Source organism: Salmo salar, chromosome ssa15, assembly GCF_905237065.1.
Source record: "Salmo salar chromosome ssa15, Ssal_v3.1, whole genome shotgun sequence".
NCBI classification, from domain to species: domain Eukaryota; kingdom Metazoa; phylum Chordata; class Actinopteri; order Salmoniformes; family Salmonidae; genus Salmo; species Salmo salar.
In genome coordinates, this window is record NC_059456.1 from 3,726,891 (window position 1) to 3,741,449 (window position 14,559).

The 14,559-nt window shown below is 45.1% G+C and overlaps 1 protein-coding gene across 2 annotated transcripts in view; it reads left to right on the forward strand.

The window, feature by feature from the left end:
* Positions 1-14,559, forward strand: part of LOC106570858 (AP-4 complex accessory subunit RUSC2) — a 55,928-nt gene that overhangs the window by 13,570 nt on the left and 27,799 nt on the right. For both annotated transcript variants that reach the window (XM_014143426.2, XM_014143427.2), the window contains exons 2-4: positions 1,825-3,447; positions 3,710-4,009; positions 5,081-5,660. In XM_014143426.2, coding sequence (XP_013998901.2) covers positions 2,029-3,447; positions 3,710-4,009; positions 5,081-5,660 — 2,299 coding nt within the window. In that variant the 5' untranslated portion in view covers positions 1,825-2,028. The remainder of the gene's footprint in view (positions 1-1,824; positions 3,448-3,709; positions 4,010-5,080; positions 5,661-14,559) is intronic.

Genomic DNA, 14,559 nt, shown 5'->3' on the forward strand with positions numbered 1-14,559 from the left:
TGATGTAACTACATTGTCCGATTTCAAAAAGGCTTTACAGCGAAAGCAAAACATTAGATTATGTTAGGAGAGTACATAGACAAAAATAATCACACAGCCATTTTCCAAGCACGGACGTGTCAATAAAACCCAAAACACAGCTAAATGAAGCACTAACCTTTGACGATCTTCATCAGATGACACTCCTAGAACATTATGTTACACAATACATGTATGTTGTGTTCGATAAAGTTCATATTTATATCCAAAAACAGCATTTTACATTGGCGCGTGATGTTCAGAAAATGTATTCCCACCAAACCCTCCGGTGAATGTGCACATCAATTTACAAAAATACTCATCATAAACGTTGACAAAATATATAACAATTATTTAAAGAATTATAGATAGACTACTCCTGGATGCAACCGCTGTGTCAGATTTTAAAATAGCTGTCATAGTCTGTGTATGTAGGTGGCAGGGAAGTCAGGCGCAGGAGAAAACAGAGTGGTTTAAAAAATGGAATATTTATTTCCAAAAACCAACGTAGAAAAGAATCTGGGTAAAACAATAACCCGTCGCACACCGATATAGAAACAACACGTACATAACAAACAAACAATCACCGACAGAGAAATGAGGGGAATCAGAGGGTTAAATACACAACATATAATTACTGGGATATGAAACAGGTGTGTAAAGAGACCAGACAAAACCAATGGAAAATAAAAAACTGATCAATGGTGGCTAGAAGGCCGGTGACGTCGACCGCTGAACACCACCCGAACAAGGAGGGGCATCAACTTCAGTAGAAGTCGTGACAATAGCTTTATGTAGAAAGCACATTTTTCAATATTCTGAGTACATAGCTCGCCATCACAGAAAGCTATACAGACACCCGCCAAGTTCGGGGCAAACTAAACTCAGAATTAGTATTAGAAATATTCTCTTACCTTTGCTGATCTTCATCAGAATGCACTCCCAGGACTGCTACTTCCACAAGAAATGTTGTTTTTGTTAGAAATAATCCATATTCATGTCCAAATACCTCCGTTTTGTTCGTGCGTTCAGAGCACTCTCCAAAGGCATAACGCGCGAGTGCGGTACCAGAGACAAAAAGTCAAAATGTTACATTACCGTACTTAGAAGCATGTCAAACGCTGTTTAAAATAAATCTTTATGGTATTTTTAACGTAAAATTGTGATAATATTCCAACCGGACAATAGCGTATTCATTCAAGGAGAAAAAGAATGAACATTTTGCTCGCGGGATCGAGCATATCCAATCCCTTTGTTGCCAGGCAGTCCACTCAGTAACTGAGCTCCTATTATCTGCCCAGTGACAGGAGAATGCTCAAACTACTTTCTGAAGGCTTTTGACAGCCAATGGAAGCCTTAGGAAGTGCAACGTAACCCCACAGATACTGTAGTTTTGAAAAGGACTAGAAAGAAGAACTACAATTCTCAGATCCTCCACTTCCTGGTTGACTTTTTCTCAGGTTTTTGCCTGCCATATGAGTTCTGTTATACTCACAGACACCATTCAAACAGTTTTAGAAACTTCAGAGTGTTCTCTATCAAAATCTACTTATAATATGCATATTCTAGTTTCTGGGTACGTTTTTCATCCGGCTGTGAAAATACTGCCCGCTAGCCCAGACAGGTTAATTAAGGATAGTGTCTTTTGGAGCCAAACCACACGTTTCTTAAGATCTTCATATATCACATTGATATAAGTATTTTTGAAATTGTGTGATAGTGTGTTTCTCTAATACTATCTCTCTCGCTCTCTCTCTCTCTCTCTCTCTCTCTCTCTCTCTCGCTCTCGCTCTCTCTCTCTTCCAGATGTTCCACTCAGACCACAGAGTCAATTTCCATGACCTCTCCTTCAACATTCCAGGCCCTGGAGCCTTGGGTCTAGCATCTAACCACTGAACCAACTCCCTGTCCGATACCCCTCCACATACCCTACACCCCCACCCCAGCACCCACACAGCCTTTCCCCCTGCCCCCTGTCTGAACCCCTATACCCAGGTACACCCAGGGACCATGGACAGCCCCCCCAAGCTGTCTGGCGAGACCCTGATCGTTCACCACATCCCCCTGGTACACTGTCAGGTGACTGGGGGGCGGCAGGGCTGTGGTGGGGGAGGGGGGTCCCTGAAGAGATCAAACCCTTTCAGCTACACAGAAACCCTGGGCTTGAGCCGCACCACCTCCCTTCCTGAGCAGGATGTACTCCAGAGGGAAGCCCTGGTGTACAGCAGCCTCATCCAGACCTCCACAGGAGGAGGAGGAGGAGGAGAGGGAGATGGAGGAGGAGGAGGGAGAGGAGGCAGCACGGGGAGCGATGATTCGTCGGTGACGTCCAGTAACTGCGAGGACCAGGTGATGGTGATGGTGGCCCACACTATGCCCAGGGTGAAGCCAAGGGAACAGGTCAACAACCCACTCCGGCTCCGTCACAACCCTTTTCTGCTCAACACGGAGGAGGATGATGATGATGAGGATGAGGAAGAGGAGGAAGATGATGGTGATAACCTGAATGGTTACTTGGAAGACTCCTCCTTTCATCTCCATGGCGATACAAACTCCGCCCTGGACGAGAAGGGAGACGGGATTGCACCCTTTCACCTCCACGACCTGGGGTCCACCACACACAAGCCCTTCCTGTTGCACAGCACCCTGGGTAAGCACTCTTGGGGCTGCTCAGGGAGGCTGGACTCCCTTAGGGGCGGGTCCTCTGATCTCTCCACCCACCTGGAGGGCCTGGACCTGCTGGGATTGGACAGTCCACGTCTCCATGGCAGCAGTGGCTCCACCCTCTCCATGGACTGCGGAGAGCAGGAGTGGGGTGAGGATGAGGAGGAGGATCACCCAGTGAGGGGTGGGGGACGGGGCAGTAGCCAAGCTGACTCCTGCTGCGGCCTCTCCCAGACGTATCTTGAACACTTTCCGGAACCATTTTCAGAGTTGTCGGAACGCCAGCTGGGCTACGCCAGCGACTCTTCCTGTAACAGCTCAGATGGCGTGCTGGTTAACTTCAGCGCCATCTATAATAACATGAACAACAGCGTCCCGGCAACCTCTACCAAGCCGCCACCTCTGGCCACCACGACCACCAACCTCAACAGCTCCACCGACCAATCTTGCACCTCCTCTGTCTGCATCTGCTCAGTGCTGGATGAGGAGGCAGGGAGCCGAAGAGGCTCCGGAGGTGGGGGGGCATTCTACCTAGACCTCCACACCTCCCCCACCGAACCCCCCCACCTCCACTCTCAACAACCCCCCTGCCCCTCCAACAACACCCTGCCGTTACTCATCGAACCCCACTCTCACCCTCACCCCACCACCTCCTCCTGCACCTGCTCAGCTGAACACCAGGGGGCTCTAGACCTGGACGCCAACTGCAACTCCTATCACCCCCCCCACTCCGACTCAGGAAGTGACCTCATGTCCTGTCTGCAGGTATAAATCAATCAAATGTATTTTATAAAGCCCTTTTTTACATCAGAAGTTGTCACAAAATGCTTTACAGTGTCAAATCCTAGCTGCTATGTCCTGCTGTTGAGCTAGACATTTAACTACTAAAAGTGCTTGCTGGGTGGTGTAGTATGGCTGCTCTGTGCTCCATCCTCTCCAAGCTGAGTGTCAAAATTCACTTAGTCTAAACCTTTGTGTACAATAAAGTCTTCTTTCTCTTCTTCTTCTTCTCCAACTTCTTCTGCAGAGCCAGGCGCGTCTGGTGGTAACCACCCAGAACTACTACAAGCTGGTGACCTGTGACCTTTCGTCTCCGTCACCCCCGAGCCCTGCGGGAAGCTCCACGTCGGTTACCAGCTGCTCTGACGAGCACAGCAAGGATAGCCCTGCCCCTGACACACCCACCGCCACCCAGCCAACCGAATACTACCTGTTCAGGCGGCCACCGGGGGGAGAGGAGGAGGAGGAGGAGGAGGAGGAGGAGGGGGAGGAGGAGGAGGAGGAGGAAGAGGAAGAGGAAGAGGAGGAGGGAGGAGAGTCATCACAGGTGAGTGGAGTAGGATATTAGTTCAGTTCAGAATCAGACATAGTGTTATTTGAATGAGGGTTGATAGATAGGTTAAAGAGGTGGATCAGTTACTGGAAGGATGTTGGTTCAAGTCCCGTTCCAGGCCATATCAAAGTGGTTTCAGATCAGTACAACCATCCACTACTGTTGAAGGGGAAGTCCCCTACTGGAGGGCTGCTGGTTTCAGATTAGTACAACCATCCACTACTGTTGAAGGGGAAGTCCTCTACTGGAGGGCAGCTGGTTTCAGATCAGTACAACCATCCACTACTGTTGAAGGGAAAGGAATGTTTTATTGTCGTCTACTGAGGCAGCTGGGTAATCTGTAATGGAGTATTCCTGGAGAGTATGTGCGTCTCAAATGGCACCGTATTACTTACAGTGCACTATGGGCCCTGGTTAAATAAAGGTTAAATAAATATAAACATTATGACTGGAGCCACAGAGAGCTAAAATAATCCCAGACTGTAACTCTGATAGCTACTATAAATAGACCTGTATCTTAATAGTGTCAACATTACAACACATGAGTATGACTGGCATTACACCACACTGAAGACTAAGGCTTCATCCCGAGTGGCACCGTTGTCCCTGTATAGTACACTATATTTAACCAGGCAGGCAAATGTACATTTATAATAACAGCCTGGAAAGTAAAGCTAGCTTATTGATGAGCTGTATCAGCAATGCGAGTGCTCTCAAGAGAATGACTATGACTGGCCCATGTAGGAGATTTAATGATGCTGAAAAGCTAAAGACTAGTCAAACAAGTATCAATTATTCCTTTCATTTAGATTGAGAGCTTGATCATACGAACTGATGAGTTTCTATTTAACACAATGGCAGAGAATGGAAGAGATCAACTTCCAATGTAGTTTGATCCAAAACAAACAAGGCTCTACTCAAATGTATTATTTATGTAAGTGTCTGCTGTATCAAGCATGAGATCCAAACACTATTCCTTCTACATGAGCCCTGTTTGACATTGATCCAAGAATGTGTTCGATTCTTTGTCTTTTATTCTAAGCCTTCTCTGTCTTCTCTACCCAGCGTCATGAAGATGAGGAAGAAAATGATGAAGACGAGCAGGACGGGAAGAAGAGGAATCAGCAGCAGCAGATGGGTGGAGCCTGTTCAGATCCAATCATTGAGGGCCAGGTGTACGTCAACATCTCCCCTCCTGTGGTTGGCCGAGGACCCATCGGAGGTGGGCCCAGCCGCCCCCGTTCCCGTAGCTACGACCGGAACCTGGACATGTCCCCGCCCCCTCGGCTTGGCTCATTGGAGCGCATGCTGAGCTGCCCTGTCCGTCTCAGTGAGGGCACCGCCCACCTGGGCCCGCCCCCTCTGCCGCGGGTCACTTCCTTTGCAGAGATTGCCAGGAGCAAGAGGAAAAATGGAGGAAGCACTGGCTCTCCTTCTCTTAGGATGGGGGGATGTACAGATCCCTTCTCCTCCACCCACTCAGCCCACTCCCACTCCTCGGCCGACTTCTCCCCCATCCTGGAGGGCCTGGGTCAGGGTCCTAGCCACAGCCAAAGTTTGCCCTTCCAGCGCTGCTACAGCCAGGGCAGTGTGGACCGCCACTCACCTGGTGGTGGCGCCAGAGAGACACGCTCCAAGGCCGAAGGTAAGAACACTGGTTAAAATAATAATTATATTACATGTTAAGAGCTATAATGATAATACATTATTATGATTGCATTTCAAACTGACTACAATGCAGTCGCCTGGCAGATCTCACAATACCTGGATAGGTGTTTGATCCATGGTTGGTTTTTCTATCCTGCCCACAAAGATGCTAAAACAAAGACAATTTCCCACATCCCCATAAGGACAAAGGCTATTTTAAACTTAGGGGTTAGGTATAGGGTTAGGGCCACAATTAGGGTTAGGGTTAGAATTAGAATTAGGATAAGGGGTTAGTGGTTAGGTTGTGGGTTAAGGTTAGGTGGTAGGTTTAGGTTTTGGGTTTGGGTTAGGGAAAATAGGATTTTGAATGGAAATACATTGTAGGGTTATAAGGTTATAGGGTTATAGGGTTATGGTGTTATGGTGTTATAGGGTTATAGGGTGTTGAAGGGGAAGTGTTATAGTGTTATAGGGTTATAGGGTTATGGTGTTATAGGGTTATAGGTTTATGGTGTTATGGTGTTATGGTGTTATAGGGTTATAAGGGTGTAGTGTTGTAGTGTTATAAGGTTATAGGGTTATAGTGTTATAAGGTTATAGGGTTATAGTGTTATAAGGTTATAGGGTTATAGTCTTATAAGGTTAAAATGGTTATTGTGTTTTAAGGTTATAGTGTTATAGTGTTATAAGGTTATAGGGTTATAGTGTTATAGTGTTATGGGGTTATAGTGTTATAGTGTTATAGTGTTTTAGTGTTATAGGGTTATAGGGTTATAGTGTTATATTGTTATAGTGTCATAAGGTTATAGTGTTATAAGGTTATAGGGTTATAGTGTTATGGTGTTATAAGGTTATAGTGTTATAATTTTTTTAATTTATAGGGTTATAGTGTTATAGTGTTTTTATATTATTATGTTATAGGGTTATAGTGTTATAAGGTTATAGGGTTATAGTGTTATAGGGTTATATTGTGTTATAGTGTTATAGTGTTATAGTGTTTTAGTGTTATAGGGTTATAGTGTTATAGGGTTATAGTGTTATGGGGTTATAGTGTTATAGTCTTATAGGGTTATAGGGTTATACTGTTATATTGTTATAGTGTTATAAGGTTATAGTGTTATAAGGTTATAGGTTTATAGTGCTATGGTGTTATAAGGTTATAGGGTTATAGGGTTATGGTGTTATAAGGTTATAGTGTTATAGTGTTTTAAGGTTATTGGGTTATAGTGTTATACTGTTTTAGTGTTATACTATTTTAGTGTTATGGGGTTGTAGTGTTATAGGGTTATAAGGTTATTGTGTAATGGTGTTATAGTGTTATAGGGTTATAAGGTTATAGTGTAATGGTGTTATAAGGTTATAGTGTTATAAGGTTAAAAGGGTTATAGTGTTATAAAGTTATAGGGTTATAGTGTTATGGGGTTGTAGTGTTTTAGTGTTATAGTGTTATAGTGTTATACTGTTATATTTTCATAGTGTTAAACGTTTATAGTGTTATAGTGTTATAAGTTTATAGTGTTATAGTGTTTTACTGTTTTACTGTTTTAGTGTTTTAGTATTATAGGGTTATACTGTTATAGTGTTATAAGGTTATAGGGTTATACTGTTATAGTGTTATAAGGGTATAGTGTTATAAGGTTATTGTGTTATAGGGTTATACTGTTATAGTGCTATAAGGTTATAGTGTTATAAGGTTGTAGTGTTATAAGGTTGTAGTGTTATAGGGTTATAGGTTGTTTTGGGGACATGTTAAAGTGTTGGCGATGTTCTAACATTGATGTGTTACAGTTCTGTTATTGCTGTGTTACAGTTCTATGATATTGATGTTACAGTTCTATGATATTGATGTGTTACAGTTCTATGATATTGATGTGTTACTGTTCTATGTTATTGATGTGTTACAGTTCTATGATATTGATGTGTTACAGTTCTATGATATTGATGTGTTACAGTTCTATGTTATTGATGTGTTACAGTTATATGATATTGATGTGTTACAGTTCTATGTTATTGATGTGTTACAGTTCTATGTTATTGATGTGTTACAGTTCTATTTTATTGATGTGTTACAGTTCTATGTTATTGATGTGTTACAGTTCTATGTTATGGATGTGTTACAGTTCTATGATATTGATGTGTTACAGTTCTATGTTATGGATGTGTTACAGTTCTATGTTATTGAGGCATTTTATCTCTAGTTTGGAAAGTTTTGTATCAATGAGTTTGGTTCTGTATGTTTTCTCCTTTTCAATTAACAAATAACAATTGCTAAATATGACCAAGGCATGTGAAGGATGAAATAGATAGGTATGTGACACCAGGTGATGATATATATATATGAACAGTGGCAGCAGGCTCACTGTGTGTCTGCTTATAAAAACACCCTGATCTTTCTATTCAGCCCATAGAACTACAGTAAACAAACAGTGTTTGGATTTCCTATGAATTCCTCTGTGGAACATTGTGTCAGAGGACTCTGAATGGAATGTTCTAGTAGGACAGTCAGACTGTGGGAGGGAGTATACTAGTGGCGTCGTTCCAGTGAGAGAGATCCCCTTTTTAATTCTACTGAGCCAAACCAAGCTAAGCCGAGCTGCACTGCGCTAGCCTGGCTACACGTCAATCACCATAGTTACTAGAACCAGCACAGGGTTCTTAGAGCGAGAGATACAAAGAGGAGGAAGAGAGAGGGAGAAACACACATTCCAGTCACTCTAGAGAGGCCAACCCTGGTGTCCAAGTGCTTTCTCACAGTAAAACATAGTGACAGCCTGTAATGTACAAACCACTGTGACATAGGAACAGGTTAGAAGCAGATTGAGGACAGGGGATAGGATTTGGTGTCGTTGGGCGCAGGTATGGGTTGAAGGGATTGTAAAAAGGATAGGGGGGAGGGGAGGGGAGAGGAGGGATGTGGATCGACAGTAGAAGGGGGAAAGGAGGGAGGACTGAAGAGAGGTGAATGGAGAGATAGGGAAGAGGAAAAGGAAGATAGAACACAATAGAAGAATAGCATTTGTTACACAGCAAGTATCCACTCCACTATAGGCCTACACCATTTTCTCTAATGCTGTAAAAGAAAGAGACTATTGGAATATATGATAGCTAATCATTTAAAAAGAGCACAAATAATATACATTTTAACAATGTAAAGGCTTTGACTAAAATGTAATTAAATGATCTGTGACCCTAGCTAGGTTTCCATGAAGACAGATTTTCATGCAAATATTTTAAAATCCGCATAAACAAAATATACACCAGTAGTGTTTCCACCAAACAGACTTGTTGCGTAATAAAAATCAGTGCATGATGACGGAGTTCACACAAAATGTACCTTTACGCTTAAGTTTTCATCTATCAATTAAAAAAAAATCTAATGTTCAATGTGCTTCCATCGCATTGTCATCTCTACCGATAGTTTTGTCACAAACTGTTGTGATTAATAGCAAATGTACCGACTCTGGTCTTGGCATCTGCGTTATTGCCAACAGCTGGCAGATGCAGTGTGGGTAGGCTCTGCGGGTAGCTAGTCCACATGATGAGATTATTATGGATAAGAGCGAGAATATTTTTGGGGGTCAAACGGCAATCAAGCATCGATCATCATGTCACCAGAATAAGACCCTCGATATATATTGTAAAGGAGCATCAAGCTCATCCACCACCCTGTGAAGTTCATCATAATGTATTTTATCTGTAGCCTAATAAACTGCATGGTTTCCCGAGTCGTAGTGGGAGGACCACACACCACAGCATCACGTGACGCCAAGTTTACTTCGATATGATGGTTATTATATCAATATTTGCACATAAAGGCGTTTCCACCACATAATACATTTTACCAACACAAATACATGTCACGTTCTGACCAGTATGAGGGTTATTTTGTTAGTGTATGCTGGTCAGGACGTGGCAGAGGGTATTTGGTTTATGTGGTTCGGGGTGTGTGTATTATGTAGAGGGTAGTGGATTTATGTATTCCGGGGTTTTTTGGTCACTGCTCTGTTAGTCTATGTTCTTTCTAGTTAGTCTGTTTTCTATGTTTAGTTAATTGGGGTGTGGACTCTCAATTGAAGGCAGGTGTTGTCTAGTTGGCTTTGATTGAGAGTCCTGTATATTAGGGTGTGTTTGTGTTTGTAATTTGTGGGAGGTTGTCACTTGAATTGCTGTTGTTCGCCTTCAAGTCTGTATTCGTCGTCCATCGTTTTGTTTTGTTTGTATAAGTGTTTTCATTAAAAAGTTAATTATGAGCACTCAACCCGCTGCGCCTTGGTCCATTCCTGACGACCGTCGTTACAGAACCTCCCACCAAATCCGGACCAAGCAGCGAAGGAAGGAGCAACAGGTGGACGTTGAGGAGAAAAGGGAATTTGAGTTGGACCAACGGGAGAAATGGACATGGGAACAGATTATGGCCGGAGAGGGCCCATGGAAAAAATGGAGCGAAGACCGGGAACGCTACAGGGGAACATGACTGGCTATTAAACTGGAGAGGCAGCCCCAATAATTTTTTGGGGGGGGCACACGGGTAGTTTGGCAGGGCCAGGATTGAGCCGCAAGCCAAATCCCCGTGCTTATTGGGGAAGCCTAGTATTAGTCAGGTCCCGTGCGTTGGAGTGAGGTACACGGCATTGAGGCCTAGTATTCACAGGCCGGTGTGCGCAGTACCTGCGCCCCGCATTTGTCAGGGGAAAGCGGGCATCCAGCCAGGAAGGGTGGAGCCAGTACTGCGCTCGAGACCGCCAGTGCGCCTCCACGGTCTAATATATCCTGTTCCCGCTCCACGCACTAGCCCTAAGGTGTGTGTTTCAAAGCTGGCATATCCAGTACCAGCACCACGCACTAGGCTTCCAGTGCGTCAGCCCAGTCCAGTACGTCCTGTTCCCGCTCCACGCACTAGCCCTACGGTGTGTGTTTCCAGGCTGGCATATCCAGTACCAGCACCACGCACCAGGCTTCCAGTGCGTCAGCCCAGTCCAGTACGTCCTGTTCCCGCTCCACGCACTAGCCCTAAGGTGTGTGTTTCCAGTCTGGCATATCCAGTACCAGCACCACGCATCAGGCTTCCAGTGCGTCAGCCCAGTCCAGTACGTCCTGTTCCCGCTCCACGCACTAGCCCTAAGGTGTGTGTCTCCAGTATGGTACCTCCATTACCAGCACCACGCACCAGGCTTCAGTGCGTCAGCCCAGTCCTGCGCGTCCTGTCCATGTTCCTCATACTAGCCATGTGGTGCGTGTCCTTAGTCTGGCACGTCCTAAGCCAGCCCCACGCACCAGGCCTTCCGGCAACAGTGCCTCGTCCAGAACTTCCGGCAACAGTGCCTCGTCCAGAGCTTCCGGCGACAGTGCCCCGGAGAGAGACGGCCCACTGTTCAGAGCCGAGTGAGTCTGGCTACAGTCCAGAACCAAGTGAGTCTGGCTACAGTCCAGAACTTCCGGCAACAGTGCCTCGTCCAGAACTTCCGGCAACAGTGCCTCGTCCAGAACTTCCGGCAACAGTGCCTCATCCAGAACTTCCGGCAACAGTGCCTCGTCCAGAACTTCCGGCAACAGTGCCTCGTCCAGAACTTCCGGCAACAGTGCCTTGTCCAGAGCTTCCGGCGACAGTGCCCCGGAGAGAGACGGCCCACTGTTCGGAACCAGGTGAGACGGCCCACTGTTCAGAGCCGAGTGAGTCTGGCTACAGTCCAGAACCAAGTGAGTCTGTCTACAGTCCAGAGCTCCTAGAGTCTTCCTACAGTCCAGAGCTCCTAGAGTTGTCCTACAGTCCAGAGCTCCTAGAGTCACCCTACAGTCCAGAGCTCCTAGAGTCACCCTACAGTCCGGGGTCGACAGAGAGGGACATCACTGTAGAGACAGTTCATGAGGGGAGTGAGCCAGGGGTGGAGTGGGGTCTGCGTCCGGCTCCTGAGCCACCTCCTGAGGGGGGAGTATTGGGGTTGGGGGGGTGTTGCAGGAGCACTGTCGGTGACGGTGGCCACCCTCCCTTCCCTCCCATGTACTTTTGGGGATTTATTAGTGTTTTGGGGGTTATTTATTTTTATTTTTTTTGTGTGTGAGGTGCATCCGGGGTCTGCACCTTTGGGGGGGGGGTAATGTCACGTTTTGACCAGTATGAGGGTTATTTTGTTAGTGTAGGCTGGTCAGGACGTGGCAGAGGGTATTTGGTTTATGTGGTTCGGGGTGTGTGTATTATGTAGAGGGTAGTGGATTTATGTATTCCGGGGTTTTTTGGTCACTGCTCTGTTAGTCTATGTTCTTTCTAGTTAGTCTGTTTTCTATGTTTAGTTAATTGGGATGTGGACTCTCAATTGAAGACAGGTGTTGTCTAGTTGCCTTTGATTGAGAGTCCTATATATTAGGGTGTGTTTGTGTTTGTAATTTGTGGGAGGTTGTCACTTGAATTGCTGTTGTTCGCCTTCAAGTCTGTATTCGTCGTCCATCGTTTTGTTTTGTTTGTATAAGTGTTTTCATTAAAAAGTTAATTATGAGCACTCAACCCGCTGCGCCTTGGTCCATTCCTGACGACCGTCGTTACAATACATCCTACCATGTTGAACAAACCAATTTAAATAATCTGTCAGCATTTATAAAATTGTACCGAAACTTCTTGTTTCCATCAATGCTGTCATGATTTTTTTTCTTCATACAATATACATACAATGTACAATTCATACAATGTCAGCTGCTCCATGTGTTCAGTCAGCTGCTCCATGTGTTCAGTCAGCTGCTCCATGTGTTCAGTCAGCTGCTCCATGTGTTCAGTCAGCTGCTCCATGTGTTCAGTCAGCTGCTCCATGTGTACAGTCAGCTGCTCCATGTGTACAGTCAGCTGCTCCATGTGTTCAGTCAGCTGCTCCATGTGTACAGTCAGCTGCTCCATGTGTTCAGTCAGCTGCTCCATGTGTACAGTCAGCTGCTCCATGTGTTCAGTCAGCTGCTCCATGTGTTCAGTCAGCTGCTCCATGTGTACAGTCAGCTGCTCCATGTGTTCAGTCAGCTGCTCCATGTGTTCAGTCAGCTGCTCCATGTGTTCAGTCAACGATGGGTGGTGATTATTATGTTTTGCATGATAGTACTTCAAGAAAGTAGCAATATTTTTAGAATAAAGTGGCAATTATTCGAGAATACATATAAAAATATATGTATCTTTGAAACACATGTATTTCAACTACACGGATATCAGAAAAATATAATTATATTATTAAATTGTGAAATCATTTCAAATGCCCATCACTAGTTATTTAATATCATACATACTACATTCAACTGCATTGGTCTACTGCAATGTGTTGTGTAGTCTTTAGAAGTTGTGTTTGCTATGATGCTGTGGACATCCATTAAGGCAGCCCCTCTCTGATTCAGAGAGGTTGGGTTAAATGCAGAAGAACGCATTCAGTTGTGCAAATGACTAGGTATCCCCTTTCCCTTCCCTTTAATGATGCCTACAGGAGAGGTGAGCTGGCAAAGAACGCTTAGCTGGATAAATTATTCATCCATGAATAAAGAGAGGAAGGGGTGAGGGGAGAGAGAGAGAAAGAGAGATGACAGAGAGAGTGAGAGAGTGAGAGAGAGGCAGCGAGAAAGAGAGAGATGACAGTGAGAGAGGGAGTGAAAAAGAGAGAGATGACAGAGAGAAGGAGTGAGAAAGAGAGAGAGACATGACAGAGCGAGAGCGAAAGAGAGAGAGATGTCAGAGAGAGGGAGAGAGAAAGAGAGAGAGAAAAAAGTGGAAGGAGGACGAGATAGATAGGGAGCTGGCTAGAGATAGAGATGAGAGAGGGAGTGAGAAAGAGAGAGAGACATGACAGAAAGCAAGAGAGAGAGGCAGTGAGAAAGAGAAATGACAGAGGGAGAGAGCGAGAGAGAGAGAGAGAGATATAGGCAGAGAGAGAGAGAGAGATGATAGAGAGAGAGCAAGAGAGAAAGAGAGAGAGATGACAGAGGGAAAGAGCGAGAGAGAGAGAGAGGCAGAGAGCGAGAGAGAGAGAGATGACAGAGAGACAGCGAGAGAGAGAGAGTGGGAGAGAGAAAGAGAGAGAAAGAGAGAGAGAAAAATGTGGAGGGAGGACAAGAGAGAGAAAGACAGATGACAGAGAGAGAGAAAGAGAGAGAGTAAATGAGAGATATAGATGACAGCAATAGAGAGAAAGAGAGAGAGAAAAAGGTGGAGGGAGGACAAGAGAGAGATGGCTAGAGATATGGGTGAGAGAGGGAGATGGCTAGAGATATAGAAGAGAGAGGGACATGGCTAGAGATAAGAGAGGGACATGGCTAGAGATGAGAGGGGGATGGCTAGAGATATAGATGATAGAGGGAGATGGCTAGATATATAGCTGAGAGAGAGAGATGGCTAGAGATATAGATGAGAGTGGGAGATGGCTAGAGATATAGATGAGAGAGGGAGATGGCTCGAGATATAGATGAGAGAGAGAGATGGCTAGAGATATAGATGATAGAGGGAGATGGCTAAATATATAGCTGAGAGAGAGATGGCTAGAGATATAGATGAGAGTGGGAGATGGCTAGCGATATAGCTGAGAGAGGGAGATGGCTAGAGATATAGATGAGAGAGAGAGATGTCTAGAGATATAGATGAGAGAGGGACATGACTACAGATGAGATTGGGAGATTGAGATCTTTATTAGTGAAACGCACAAAACAATAAACGCCAAATGAAACGTGAAGTCATGGAGTGCTCACAAGCAACTACACATAAACAAGATCCCACAAAACACAGTGGGGAAATGGCAACTACACATAAACAAGATCCCACAAAACACAGTGGGGAAATTGGGCTGTCCTTTGGGCTTTTCTTGTGGCCGCGAACCCCGGCGTCGTCGCTGTCCTCCCTTCTCTCCTTGCGTCTGCCGCTAAGGAAGGCGATCCTGTCCTGC